Source organism: Dermacentor albipictus, chromosome 1 (genome assembly GCF_038994185.2).
Source record: "Dermacentor albipictus isolate Rhodes 1998 colony chromosome 1, USDA_Dalb.pri_finalv2, whole genome shotgun sequence".
Classification (NCBI taxonomy): domain Eukaryota; kingdom Metazoa; phylum Arthropoda; class Arachnida; order Ixodida; family Ixodidae; genus Dermacentor; species Dermacentor albipictus.
In genome coordinates this window covers 130,356,032-130,369,015 of record NC_091821.1, presented here as the reverse complement: position 1 = coordinate 130,369,015, position 12,984 = coordinate 130,356,032, and the positions used below count along the sequence as shown (strand labels likewise).

Here is a 12,984-nt window from a genome sequence, read left to right as displayed (position 1 = left end):
AGAGAGCAAACAGGGGTAGCCAATATTTTAAAAAATTGAGCTGACCAGGCCATGTAATGCGTAGGGCAGATTATCAATGGTCTATTAGTTATAGAATGGGCTCCGAGGGAAGGGATTCAAAATCAAGGACGACAGGGAATGAGGTGGTGTGATGAAATTAGGAAGATTGCAGGCATAAGATTGAATAAGCTGGACAAGACAGAGATATTTGAAGGTCGCTGGGAGAGATCTTAGTCCTGCAGTAGACATGAACAGGCTCATGATGATGATTCAATCCACCGTAAGCATCACATATGGACAGTGCATAGAAGCAAATGATCAGCAGTGCACGTCCGATTCTCGACTCAATGTTCAAGAAGTCATGCCATCATTGGCTTATGCGTGATAATCTTTAACCTTTCTTGTCAAAAGTTGTGGACATCAAAGGCCCTTAACTCCTGCTTTGTTTAATCCTGAAGGTTCCACCACCTATTTTCCAGAGTCACCTTTAACCCAGAAACATGGAAGCATGTCTACGGGAACCAGAAAATTAGACACAAGCAACTTCTAAAAGCAGTAAAGTTTCAAAACATGGCTAATAAGTTTTGCAAGCGCTAACATACAGCATATCTAACTACTTTGCAGCAGTGCTAAATGTGGCAAGAAGCAAACCTTAACTTGAACTAAAGTAATGTCGTTCTGCTTAAAGATAACAAGCTATCCACAACAACTGGGCAATTGAGGTGATTATACAAAGTTTCCCCAGTGCAGAGAGCAGGGTACACGAAGTCGAGGTGAAGAGAAATGTGGCTGTGAAAATCTCTTCAGACCTACAACAGAATTTGTGCATTTACAGTCAGCATTACTTACTGGTGGCATCCAACAAACAGCTGACACCATACGGGGAGTGTGCTGCATGCACTACACCAACACACAATCGGACTTTCTTTTAGGAAGGTAACAGGCCTTTTGCTTACTAATGTTCTTGTTTCACTGGCCCTTAGAAGTAGGACAGCGATGTCTCTGTGAGGTATGAAGTTATGTTTTTCAGGCCTGTAGAAGGACAGCTGGGTTGGAAGCCATAAGACTGAAAGCGTAGGACAGGCAGTCTTTCCTCGCCAGCCCTAGTGACACCATCACTTTCTTATAGGGTGAAAAACAATCTTTTGGGTGTTTATTAACTTTCTTTGTAATCTATTGAGCGTAATTAAGGTAGTTTTAAATGCTCAACAGTGCTCAACCATTACCTAGCTGAACAGTGGAGGTGTTGATCATGTCAAGTGCAATCTGTGAGGCCAGCTATCAGTAAACTACTTGCCTGTATTGCCTCTCAGCAGCATTTTCTTTCTTTGCACGCCGCCTTCTAGCTGGAGCTACTAAGTAGTCTTCCTCGAGGTTCTTGGGAGGACGTACTCTACGCTTGCCAAGTGCTTCATTGCTGCCATCATCCAAATCCCCATCTAATACAAAAGAGAGAGTGACAGACAGACAGAAACATTTACTTTAGACATATCAAGGATGGCACAAAAGGATTAACAGTAAATCACACGAGAATGTCCTTTTCACTAGCTTCTTCCAACCCTGGATTCACAGCCAGCCATATACAGTATCTGTACCAAAAGTTTGTACAGTTCATTAAAAAAATTCATTTCACCAACTGTAAAGTACACCATGTTCAAAATACAGTCGAACATCTCTACAATAAAATGGCCTGTATAACGAAGGATTGATTATGTCCCAGCCAAATTCCTATCTTCTACATGTATATTGAATGCCTCCATAATGAAAACCACTACAACGAATTTGCCTGTACAATGAAGGAATTTAGCTGTCCCCAGTAGCTGATTTGTTACTTAAAAATTATGAGCACCACATCAAACAGCCAAGGAGGCAGCACTAACAGCACACTTGATAATTGTACCAATGCGAGCGAGTGTTATAGTTCCGTTGCATGGCTCCAGCGATTGCTCAACTGGTATGCTGTTTGTTCTCACACACCAGAGAGTGCGATGTCTGACGAACATGTTGCAGTTGATAATGATATGATGTAACCGTAACTGATGACTGACAATGCCATCAAAGCCATCTATGGTGCAAAGGGCATGAATGTCAATGAAGGAAGCACTGATGAAGAGCAAGTAGACAGACCAAAAATTCTGACAGCAAGAGATATGAGAGCGAGGGTCATGGTCACAGCGATGGTCATGGTCATAGCAATGGTCAGTCAAGCATGCCATGAACCTCTGTGCAATGAATAAGGTCAGCTGCAGTCGCACATTCAGTCAAATGAAGTGTTCACACACAACAAAAAAGTAACTTATTTCACTATGTCCCTCTTAAACTTATGTAAAATAAAGGCTCTCTGTTATTGAACATGCTTAACCTGCTTTAACAGCGCGTAATCTTCACGAGTGACCTGTATAGTGAAGAATTTTGAAGGTCCCGAGCACTCCCTCACAAAGGCATTTGACTGTGCTACCCATCAGATAAATACCCTGGCTCCATCTCTTCCACTGCTGGAAGCATCCTTGGAAGTCTTCTTCTGTTAAGCACTTGAGAAGCAATATCGTTTCCTTTTGAATTGTTGTCACGTCCTCGAAATGGTGCCCCTGGAGCACCAGTTTGCATTTGGGAAGCAAGAAACTGCCCTTGGTCTCCAACTTCAACTTGATGTCATAATCGTAAAAGTTTTGTAGCCAGTGACGACCCTTTGAAAGAATTCATCACAGTCACCTGATGTTTTTCAATCAATGGAACATAACTTTAGCTCAGGAGTCTGCAGACCTGGCACCATCTTGGTGCAAACCTTTCATTTCCAAATTTTCAGCTGAAATCCAGTGAATGGACGAGCTTCCCAAACCAAGTGCTTTTGCTATAATTCTAACAGTCATTTGGCAGTCTCTGAGCATAAGACAACGCACACAATCGGCGTTTTCATCTTGGCACATAGTGGAGGGGCGTCCTGACCTTGCATTGTCCTTGGTGTCTTCATGGCCTTCCCGAAAACACCTGGACACGCTTGAACACAGTTCTTCCCCTTCGGGCATCTTTTCCATAGGCCTTTTGCAACATCTGATTAACTTCTGCACCATTATTGCCCAATTTCACAATAAACTTGATACTGATAATTTGTTCTGTCCGTTCATTCACCTCCATTTCGACAAAATGAGTTCCAGTTTCCCCCAAAAGGTGAAGCACTGATTGCGATAGGAAATTATTGGACAGCTATATAAAGTAAGGTTAGTAGTCTTATTGATCATATGAACTGCTGCAAACATTGACGTACTAATTAAATTAACAAATGCAGTATTACGTTCGCACAGGCAGACATGAACAGATTTCAATCGATGACTGTGGCCATTTACTGTCAGAACATTAGCGTGATAAAGAGCGGCAGCAACGGCAAGCTAACTCCTCTTTGTGCTGTTTCACTTCAATGCAAACTAGGCACGCGAAAACACCGCGCACCCAACGCCATCAGCTATCTCGGGTCAGCAAGCCTTCGAACCCACTGCAAATTACCTCCAAGATAGGGTGCGCACTACCCCCCCCCCTACCCTCGCCCCGCATGAAAAGTTGGCGCGCCCCCTCCCCACCTTCCTCCCTTGCTCCTGGGAGAAGACACCGCTGCACCAAGCCACCATCCTCCTCGGCTCATTCTCGCATGCTTTCCCTTGCACCTACACCAGACGGCGCGCATCCGTTATCTTATCACACTTGGACTTCATGCGGAACCTCACGGTGACAACGACAGCGAAAATTCACCTGGAGTGTCCATGTAAATGCTACCGCAATAAAAAGTGCACACATAAAATTCCGCCTTGTCAAACAGCAGGCCGCCTCACACTAGAGCTCAGCCAGGTCCTTTAGAGTGGAGAAAATGATAAAGCGGCTCCACTACACCCTCTCCCACTTCTTTGAATACTCCTTGCATGAACTTTAGGGACAGACCCTGTACTATCTTATTGCCTAGATGAGTTGCAATAGCAGAAAAAGAAATTAACAGGAAAAAGAACTTAGTCTTTGACATATTATCATTGACATGTTTTGGTAGATGGCATGTCAGCATGATGACAATGGTAGCATGAGCAAGACAATATGAACACAAGAGAATTTCGACAGTGTGACGAGAATGGCAGGACAATGGCTGTGCATCTGCGCTTTCTTATCCACTTTACTCCATGAAGGCCAGATACTCCTTCGACTATATGCTTTAAAATCATGCGGATCCCATGCACTAAGGGAGTCGGTCTCAGTGCACCTTTGGTGATCCGGCAAGATGAAACGGCACAGCTTGACAAGCGACATACAGCGGACATCAGCGACAAACAGGCCCGCAACTGTCACCCCAAGCAGTGGAGAAACATGACACAGCACCCCCACCGACCACAGCATCTAAACCTTCAGACACCACAAAGCTCTAATACGACAACAAGTGTATCTCTAAGAGCTAGTTGGCATTCGAGACTCATTTATGCGAGAACATGCGCCCTCAGCAGCAACAGTCTGGTTGCCTGCCGATCACGAAAATGGCTGAAAGAGCCAAAGAAGACTATTCAGCAATTTCTTTGGCACTGAACTCATTTACTGCGTCAGCAGCATGCTTTCAGAAAGAATACTGTTCTCAAGGACTTCTCTGCAATGCACACATTGTCATCCTCATCTGCTACTACTGTGGTGGACGTTGTGGCGTCTGAAATATATGCAGACATTGCAGACACAGAACGCTCAGGATCTGTATGGTGCCCAAAGCCCTGCACAGATTACCAACAGTGAGTGTTGCGAGATAGCCCAGGTTAGCACATTTGGCTCCCAAGTGCACATTGCTGTATAAGCACGAGTTCCAGTGAGAGTGGTGGGCAGCTTTATTTTAAGTGTGTAAGCTACCTTTACCGCATTCTGCCAATGTTCATAATGTGTTGCAACATCTTAGGTGTTATGTTTGTATATTGAATATCATGCACTATTCTATTAACTTATCTGTGTGCTTTTACATACCGGTGAGCCAGCTACAGTTAAATCTCAATACTATAACGATGTGTTCATACATTATTTCAATATAATGAAATATCACTGCCGCTGCGAAGGAATATCGAGACAATAAATGGAAACTTCCGTAGACGCTGACGCTCAAATGGTTGAATTACAAGCAGCTGCTTGTGAATACACCTCTCAAATTGCATGCCGCACGACCCAGAGGGACCCCTGAAGCAGAGCAGCGTCATGTGCTGCGTAAAGTCCAAGTGCGGTAACATCCCATCCCTCGCGCTGTATGCTTTGGGTACGAGTGAAAGCATGCGAGGGTAAAAGAAGGATCATGGCCTGATGAGCAGAGTCTCCCATAGGAGCAACAGGAAAGGGGGAGGAGAGGGAAGCAAGATCGCAGTAATGCGATCAAGTATGCATGGAGGAGGGGAGGTGAGGGCAGGTCTGCACGTGTCTCCTTTTCTGTGCATGCGTCAGTGTGGATGAGCGCATACACAGCCCGCAAGCCCAGTTTTAGTGGTAATCTGTTGCGTGTGCGAGTGGGCCTGCCAAGATGATGTGGCACCGCATGCAGCATCTTCCCAGGTATTTTTGTACTGGAGGTTACATAACCTCGTGTTTTGGAGACGCATTGAAGCGAGAGGCAGACAAAGCATTCACCCAACGCTACAGCCAGTTTTTATGATAGTGTCATTCTACTGTGATATCATCAACACGGCATGAAACGTATCTTTCTGTTGTCAAATCTCAAATTGAACAAAATGAATTCATTTGCTCATTCAAATTTACTTTTTTTCCGATTGCCTGATTAAAAAAAAAGAAAAAAAAAGGTGCCGCTTTCCATGTGAGCAAAATTTATCGGCAATGGTAGTTATTTACATAAAAGGTCGAATTTCAACAGAACAAAATTTAGATATAACAAAAACTGCTCATTTAGCCAACTTCGTTATATAGAGGTTTAAATGTATGTATATGGAGGTATTTTGTTGCGATTCACTGTTTGATGAGATAGAATAGAGGTGTGGTCACCGGCACTACCGTGTGGGTCAAAACGTTACGCTACATAAGCCAGTTTGCTGGGGCTTCGAGTAATGTAATGCAATGACATTGGTCAGCGAAGTGATCTTTTTCTTCACTCTATGAAAGGGTGAGTCTGAGGATGTGGCCTGACAACGGTAGAATAATGATGATGGCCGCCGCCATGGTCAATGAGTCATCCTCATCAGTGTAATAGAAAGGATGGATGTACTGATGGTGAAGAAGAACCAAATTTTAATCATTTAACTCCTGTCATAGTAAAAGCATAATTTGCTGCTAATGTTCACAGCTTGGGAAAGCGCAAGACAATAAGAATGTGAATAATAGCTGTGTGAACTGAGCTCACTACTCTCTTACTAGACAAGAGCATCCAAACAAGACAGAAGTTGAAAGGAAGATAGAGGCTTCAAGTTGAACTCTTGAATATTGCATGACAAAGCCACAATCTGATCATGAGGCATACCGTAGAAAGGAACTCCGGTTTAATTTTGACCACATAGGGTTCTCCAAAGGGACCCTCACCAGATCTGGACATTGCAAACAGCCAGGCGTAGTGCATAGATCATGCTCTGATAATCCAGTCTGCAAACTATTAAAACGATGCATAGTGCAAAAACAGCTGAAATTTAAACAAAAGCTTGCAAACTCTTCCTCTTGAGGGAGCCCCACTTCCAGGCACAGTCAAGATCACACGCAAAAAATTTTTTATGAGGGCAAATCAGAAAGTCTTTGCCCCTATTTTTCTTTTTAGTCAAATCACGGCTGTATATGCGGAGTCAGCATATCCACTCCCAGCGGTGGACCTTCCTTCGACTGATCACAGCACAACACTGCTGTCAGTTGTTGAAGATTGCAGTTGTGCTTCAGACGTCCACTGCGTATGAGCAACGAAGAGTGATTCGCTATGGAGCAAGGAATGAATGCCCATCGAAATGCACAGGAAAATGCAGCCCATATATAGGGAAAGGTGTCTTGCTTTGAGAAGTGTGATGTGATGGTGTTGTGAGTTTACAAAAGGCCGTGAAGACTTGCATGACAATGAGCGTTCAGGGAGGCTGTGTGCGTTGCTGACTGACAAAAGGGCATCTCAAATTTAGTGCGACGACGGGACAAATGTCTGAACCGGTGTGGGGACTATGTGAAAAAATAGTGTAAGGTACGTGAAATAGTACATATATTTGTAATTACCTGTATGCGTCTTATTTTGTCTAATAAAATATATCTGAAAACTCTTTCGGTAAAATCCTTCATAGGTGGTGCCTTACAATTTCCAAAATATACTAAACAAAATATCTAATGGGATCTGGTGAGGGGCCCTTTAACGTGTGCATAAATCAGTGCACAAGAATTTTGAGGAATGAAGTGATCAACAGCATTGAACAAGGAATATCACATATATCGAAGTGCACAAGCATTTTGAGGAATGAAGTGATCAACAGCGTTGAACAAGGAATATCACAAAAATCAAAGTGCACAAGCATTTTGAGGAATGAAGTGATCAACAGCGTTGAACAAGGAATATTACTGGGACCAATATTTCTACAACCAGACTTGTTTTCATCAGGCATGTCAAACTGCACAGTTAATGACACTCATTCTTTACGCGTTTAACAAAATGGACTTATTGGTATGTAGTCATACTGATGATTTTTCCGAGCAGCAGCTTGTAAAGTGCAAGAATTCAACTGCCGTGATGCTCAATCTGCCATCGTTTTCTTTTTCTTGGTTGATTCCACAGTCATAAATTTTCACAACAATAGTTTGTATGTTCTGCTAATTTGGTAGTACAGATATTTATTCAACTGTACACAGCATTCGTGCCTTGAAACTTACCATCAACAGACTGTAATGCACCTTCGATCACATCAGAGCCAGTAGTAGCTGTGCAGGATGTGCCAGATGCACTGCTGGATAGTTCAGGCATAACTCGTGGCCGGCCTCGCTTGCGGCCAGTTGCAGTCTTCTTTGACTCTACACCACACTCAGCAGCAACTTTTAAGTCATGTACCTGCAAAGGGCACTTTAAAGTCACAACCACATTCAAGCAGAAATTTCCAGACACCAGAAAGCAGGCACCTTGAGAAGCGAGGAAAATTACAATCAGTTTGTTACTTCCTAGGATGCACTAGTTTTGGATTGCGCAACATTACCTGCCAAGTTATACAGCTGTGGAGCGACGATTACAGATTACAGCATTACTGGGGAATTTTAAGAGCGCAGATCTTAGGCGCCCTTTCCTGGGTTGAGCTTCGGCGTTTCTCGGCGTAACCGGGCAAATGAGCTCGTGCCACTGTTCACACATTCGTTGTCTTCCACAGCTGGCTCCGATGCCGCTCCTCATGCCAGCGTTCCCATACTGCCCCTCCCTCTGCAAAAGCACTGATGGCACTGGCCTACTGCCAGTCGGTGTGGCGATTTCGGTCTCTAATTCTCTGCCTCAATACATTGCGAAATGAAAAAAACGTATATAGCTGCGGTAAAATTTCACAATAAGGAGTATTGTAATCGTTGGCCATTTTTTAACCGAAATATTTAAAAAGCCCACCAATGCATATTGAAATGCCAGGGAGCCTCAAAAGAAATGCCCTCATGACCAGAGGTATCTAAACATAAGATAACCTCTTTCATAAAACCGGATGAAGTTGTTTTCCAGCAACGGTTGCTGATCAACATTTGGAAAATGTGGTACTCCACTAGCCATGAAGGTTTACATAGTTATACAGGTAGTGACAAAGAGTGTCATTATCCAACAGGTATGTATTTGAAACTGTCCTTTTTGATATTCTTATTCACAAAATATACATAGTAAAACATTGTTAACATGTACAGTCGACCAAAAAAGTTTACGGACCACGGGGTCTCAGAAAATGCTAAATATACGAGCTGCCTTTAAAAGCAGCCGGTAAAACTGTACATCACAATATTGTTCTCATATACCAGTAAAGGCTGGAAATGGAAATACCAGGCTGCATTTGGAGGCTGCGGAGATATTCTGCTTTTTGTCAAGTCTCTTGGTCCGTAAACTTTTTTGGTCGACTGTACTTGTGTAAAGGAATGCCAACACAAAATTTTGAGCATGAAATGTTTGAGTTGTTTGATATGCAAGTATACATAGGTATCTCTTGGCAAGTATTCCTTTACAAGAGCGGCTGAAAACATAATTTCAGTGTAGGGTTCAAGACTGCGAGGGTAGTATTGATGTTTCTCACGGAGCAGTTTGTTCTAGAGAAACGAGATGGCGCTTTCGGTGGCGCACTGCACGTAGCCTCAAATGTCCCTCAAACAATACATGGATATTCTGTAAAGAGATTGTCTACTTAATTTCTAGAAGTCCCAGGATCAACGCTCTGTTGGAGATAGCAAAAGTGATTAATCAAAATTATTATTTACATAATTACTCTATTATTCAAGGTAATACAAGTAATGCAAACAGCACACTTAGTTCTGATTAAAGATTAATTAACCAAATATACGAGTAATTAACATCTGGCTAATTAATTAATTTTAGATCAGCAATTGGTAATTAATTAATTATTAGTAAGCTTCACTTACATGCATTTCAAAGCTGGATAATTAAATGTAATCCAATACTTTATACTGCAATCAGATCTTTATATTGTGGCAACAACCGCTGTGTTTAATTAAAACTGGTACCCCTCAGGGAAAAGCAAGCTTTTATTTTAAACGAATGCGTCGTTTGAACTACATAAACTGCAAAAAACACAAACAACACAAAGTTTGATGCATACGCTAGCGGCGAACAACTAACACAACTGACAGCAGCAGGAATGAGCAACGGGAAACCCTATGCGACGGTTCCTGGCGGTGGCAGCACTGCTGTCGGATGGGCTGGCATCCAAGTGCCGGACTTTTCCACACTTTCGGCCTCATGGCAATACATGGCTTGTGCCACCCCTGAACAAACTACCCCCTTCTAGTACACTGCAGCAGAGCAATGCCAGTCACAGGGGGCGCTGTATGCAAGTGGTGTGATCCAAGCCTACCCCAACACGTCCACTGTGCCATTTGTGCTGTAAGAGTTGGAGGACAATCCCATGACTGGCAACCAGTTGTACGGGTTGTAGTCTGGCATGAAACGTGGTAGCTGGCCCATGCCATCGTCCAACTCACCCACGCTTGGGACGTGGTTGTAGGGAGCAACTTGGTCTCATAGAGAACGAGGACTACGGGATTTATTTACAATATTTACATTAAGGCAGGATATACATTTCATCAGTCTAGCATGACTCCCAAATGGAGTACGAAAGAAGAAGCACTGTAGCATAGTGTCGCCCCCTGTCAGATCTCTGTGTCATCGTACATGTATGTTTTGTAGTTGTTTAGCTAGATGGCTCCCCTCCCCCCCCCTTCTGTCATGTGACGAGCTTGGACCAATCAGGAGGTGTCATCTGGCGTGTGAAGCCTTTATTAGAATAAACGGCCGCGGGTCGGCTGAGTCGTGGTTCCGGTTTTCATCGGGAGCAGTAGCTCCGAGTCTCCTTCGCTGCGCCGGCGCTCGACGCGTGTTCGCTGGTCGGGGCCCCCCGCTTGCCTGCCGCTGCCGACACAACATCTTTTGGCGACGAGGATGGGATTCCCGCAGCGGTTCCGACCGAAGCCCCGGGAAACCAACGAGCTTCGTAAGTGAAGCGTTCTTTACGTGTCGGCACGGCCTGCAAACGCCGCCGACGCACTTGGCGTCGCGAGGCTTCCGAGCCTAGGCCTTCTCGCCCCCTTTGTTCTTCCTTGCCCATTCCTACGGCGAGCTCCGGCTTGCCTCCTGCACGTTACCCAGCATAGCTATTACGGCGAACCTTCCCGTTTTTCTTGAAGTGCCCGGCCCACCGTTAATTCCCTGGTATCGCTGGAAACAAATTTTTCAGGCCCATCTCGAAGCGGCCGGCAGTGGCGACTGGACGGACGCGCGACGAGCGTCCGCGTTCGTCAGCGCTCTCGGGCGTGAGGGACAACGGAAGTACTTTGCAGACGAGGAGCAGGAAGCAGCAAGGCAGTTAACCAGCGCAGCGTCAGATTCAAGCGAAGCAGCAAGGCAGCTGACCGGCGCAGCGTCAACGTCAAGTGATGCGGTCTCGCCAGCATCAGAGTTTCCGAGACTCTTGCAGTGGCTTGACCGGCTGTTCGCCGCGTCAACAAATGTCCTGGCGGAAAGGCACGAATTCGCCAGTCGAAGGCAGTTCGAGGGAGAAGGATTCCTGGAATTCGTGACTGCATTGAAGGAGAAGGCGGTACAGTGCAACTTCGGCACAACCTACAACGAGCGCGTCCGAGACCAAATAATACATGGGGTAGCGAACGCCAGCGTTTGCGAAAAGTTATTAGCTCATGGCGAAACCCTGTCCCTGGACAAGGCAGAAGAAATTGGACGCTCTTTAGAAGCCTTGTATCGAGCGAACCGCGCGTTCAGCAACGAAAATGTACGAAGAATCGAGGCATCTCAACTTGGCGTTCCGTCGACAGGCCAAGATGGCCATCGTAGTCCAGGAGGCCATGAAGATGGCCGACGTAGTCCGTGAGGCTGCCAAGATGGCCGACGTAGTCCGGGAGGCCGCCAAGATGGCCGACGTAGTCCGGGAGGCCGCCAAGAGGGCCGACATTTCGCACATGGCTCCTCCGGGAACCGTGGTGCATGCGATCGGTGTGGCAGCACGAAACATTGCAACGTAGAGGAATTGTCCAGCAAGGAACCGGCGGTGCAACGCCTGCCACACGTTGGGCCATTTTGCATCAGTATGCTGAAAAACCTGTACTGTTCAACACGTCTCTACCGCAGAGACGATGTCTTCAACTTCTGCAGGGCAGCCGTCCGCGTCTGTCTTGACGGTAAGCGCTTTTGAAACTAAAAAAGATTTGGAAGTTCCGGTCATAGTGAATGGCGTCTCCATGCGACTGCCGGTGGATACGGGAGCGTCTGTCTCATTGATGACGGCCGAAGATTTTGGAAAGCACTTTGGTCGACAGCACAGACTGTCACAAACAACAGTGGACTTGAAAAATTTCTCCAAGCAACGCATCGACATTCAAGGCCTGTTTCAAGCCACTGTCCAGTTTTTCCAAAGGTCATGCTCCGTCACGTTCCACGTAATGACTACAGGAACATCACTGCTGGGTTTAGACGCCATCCAACGCTTGGGCATACAGATCGACGGTACGTCGCTGACATGTCGTCTACCATCGCTTCCTTCAGTACAGAGCCCCACAGGTGTACCTCCGGGTTATGATCACCTCTCCAGTGACGAGTTCGGTCTCGTCAACAACTTTGTGCACCGAATTCATCAGCAGCAAGATGCGAAACCAGTATCTTCAAAGTTGTGCCGACTACCCCTGGCTCTCCGTGACCAGGTCACACATGAATTGCGACGTCTCGAGGACTGCGACGTCATCGAGCGCGTCGAGGCTTCTGAGTGGGTGTCTCCACTTGTGGTGGTGCGCAAGAAGGATGGAACCATGCGGCTCTGTGTAGATCTACGGGAACAGGACAGTCTTGTGCCTCACGTTCAAGAAAGGGTCTTGCAGAAACAGTGGCAGACTGAACAGTACGTAGACAAACGTAGAGGTGCTCAGGCAACTCGTATCAAGGTGGGAGACACCGTCAGAATAAGATTTAAGAGGAAAGGATTTTTTAAGTACAGTAAACCTCGTAAAGTCAAGGCCCAGGTAGGACCATCTACTTTTCTACTCAGTGATGGGAAGACGTGGCATGTGTCTAAGTTAACCCTAGTGATGAAGGATCCAGCAGGTAGTACATTGTGTACAAGTGATAAAGATCTTTTGTACTCGTACTCAAACCTGGATAGTCATTCCGATGACTCGTCTGTCATGACATCGTCTTTTCATAAGCTTCAGTTAAGTAGTCCGTCTGACTGTATCACTTCCGAGTTTACACAGTCAGCAGTCGTCTCTGATTCCGTGGGGGAATCGGTAGCCTCCCAGGACTTGTTAGGACGTCGAGAGGAGCTTCCT

General features: G+C 45.5%; 1 protein-coding gene across 2 annotated transcripts in view; it reads right to left on the bottom strand.

Moving 5' to 3' along the window:
- Nucleotides 1-12,984, bottom strand: part of LOC135896838 (uncharacterized) — a 159,488-nt gene that overhangs the window by 51,165 nt on the left and 95,339 nt on the right. For both annotated transcript variants that reach the window (XM_065425317.1, XM_065425318.1), the window contains 2 exons: nucleotides 7,837-8,011; nucleotides 1,298-1,439 (listed from right to left, as the gene is read on the bottom strand). In XM_065425317.1, coding sequence (XP_065281389.1) covers nucleotides 1,298-1,439; nucleotides 7,837-8,011 — 317 coding nt within the window. The remainder of the gene's footprint in view (nucleotides 1-1,297; nucleotides 1,440-7,836; nucleotides 8,012-12,984) is intronic.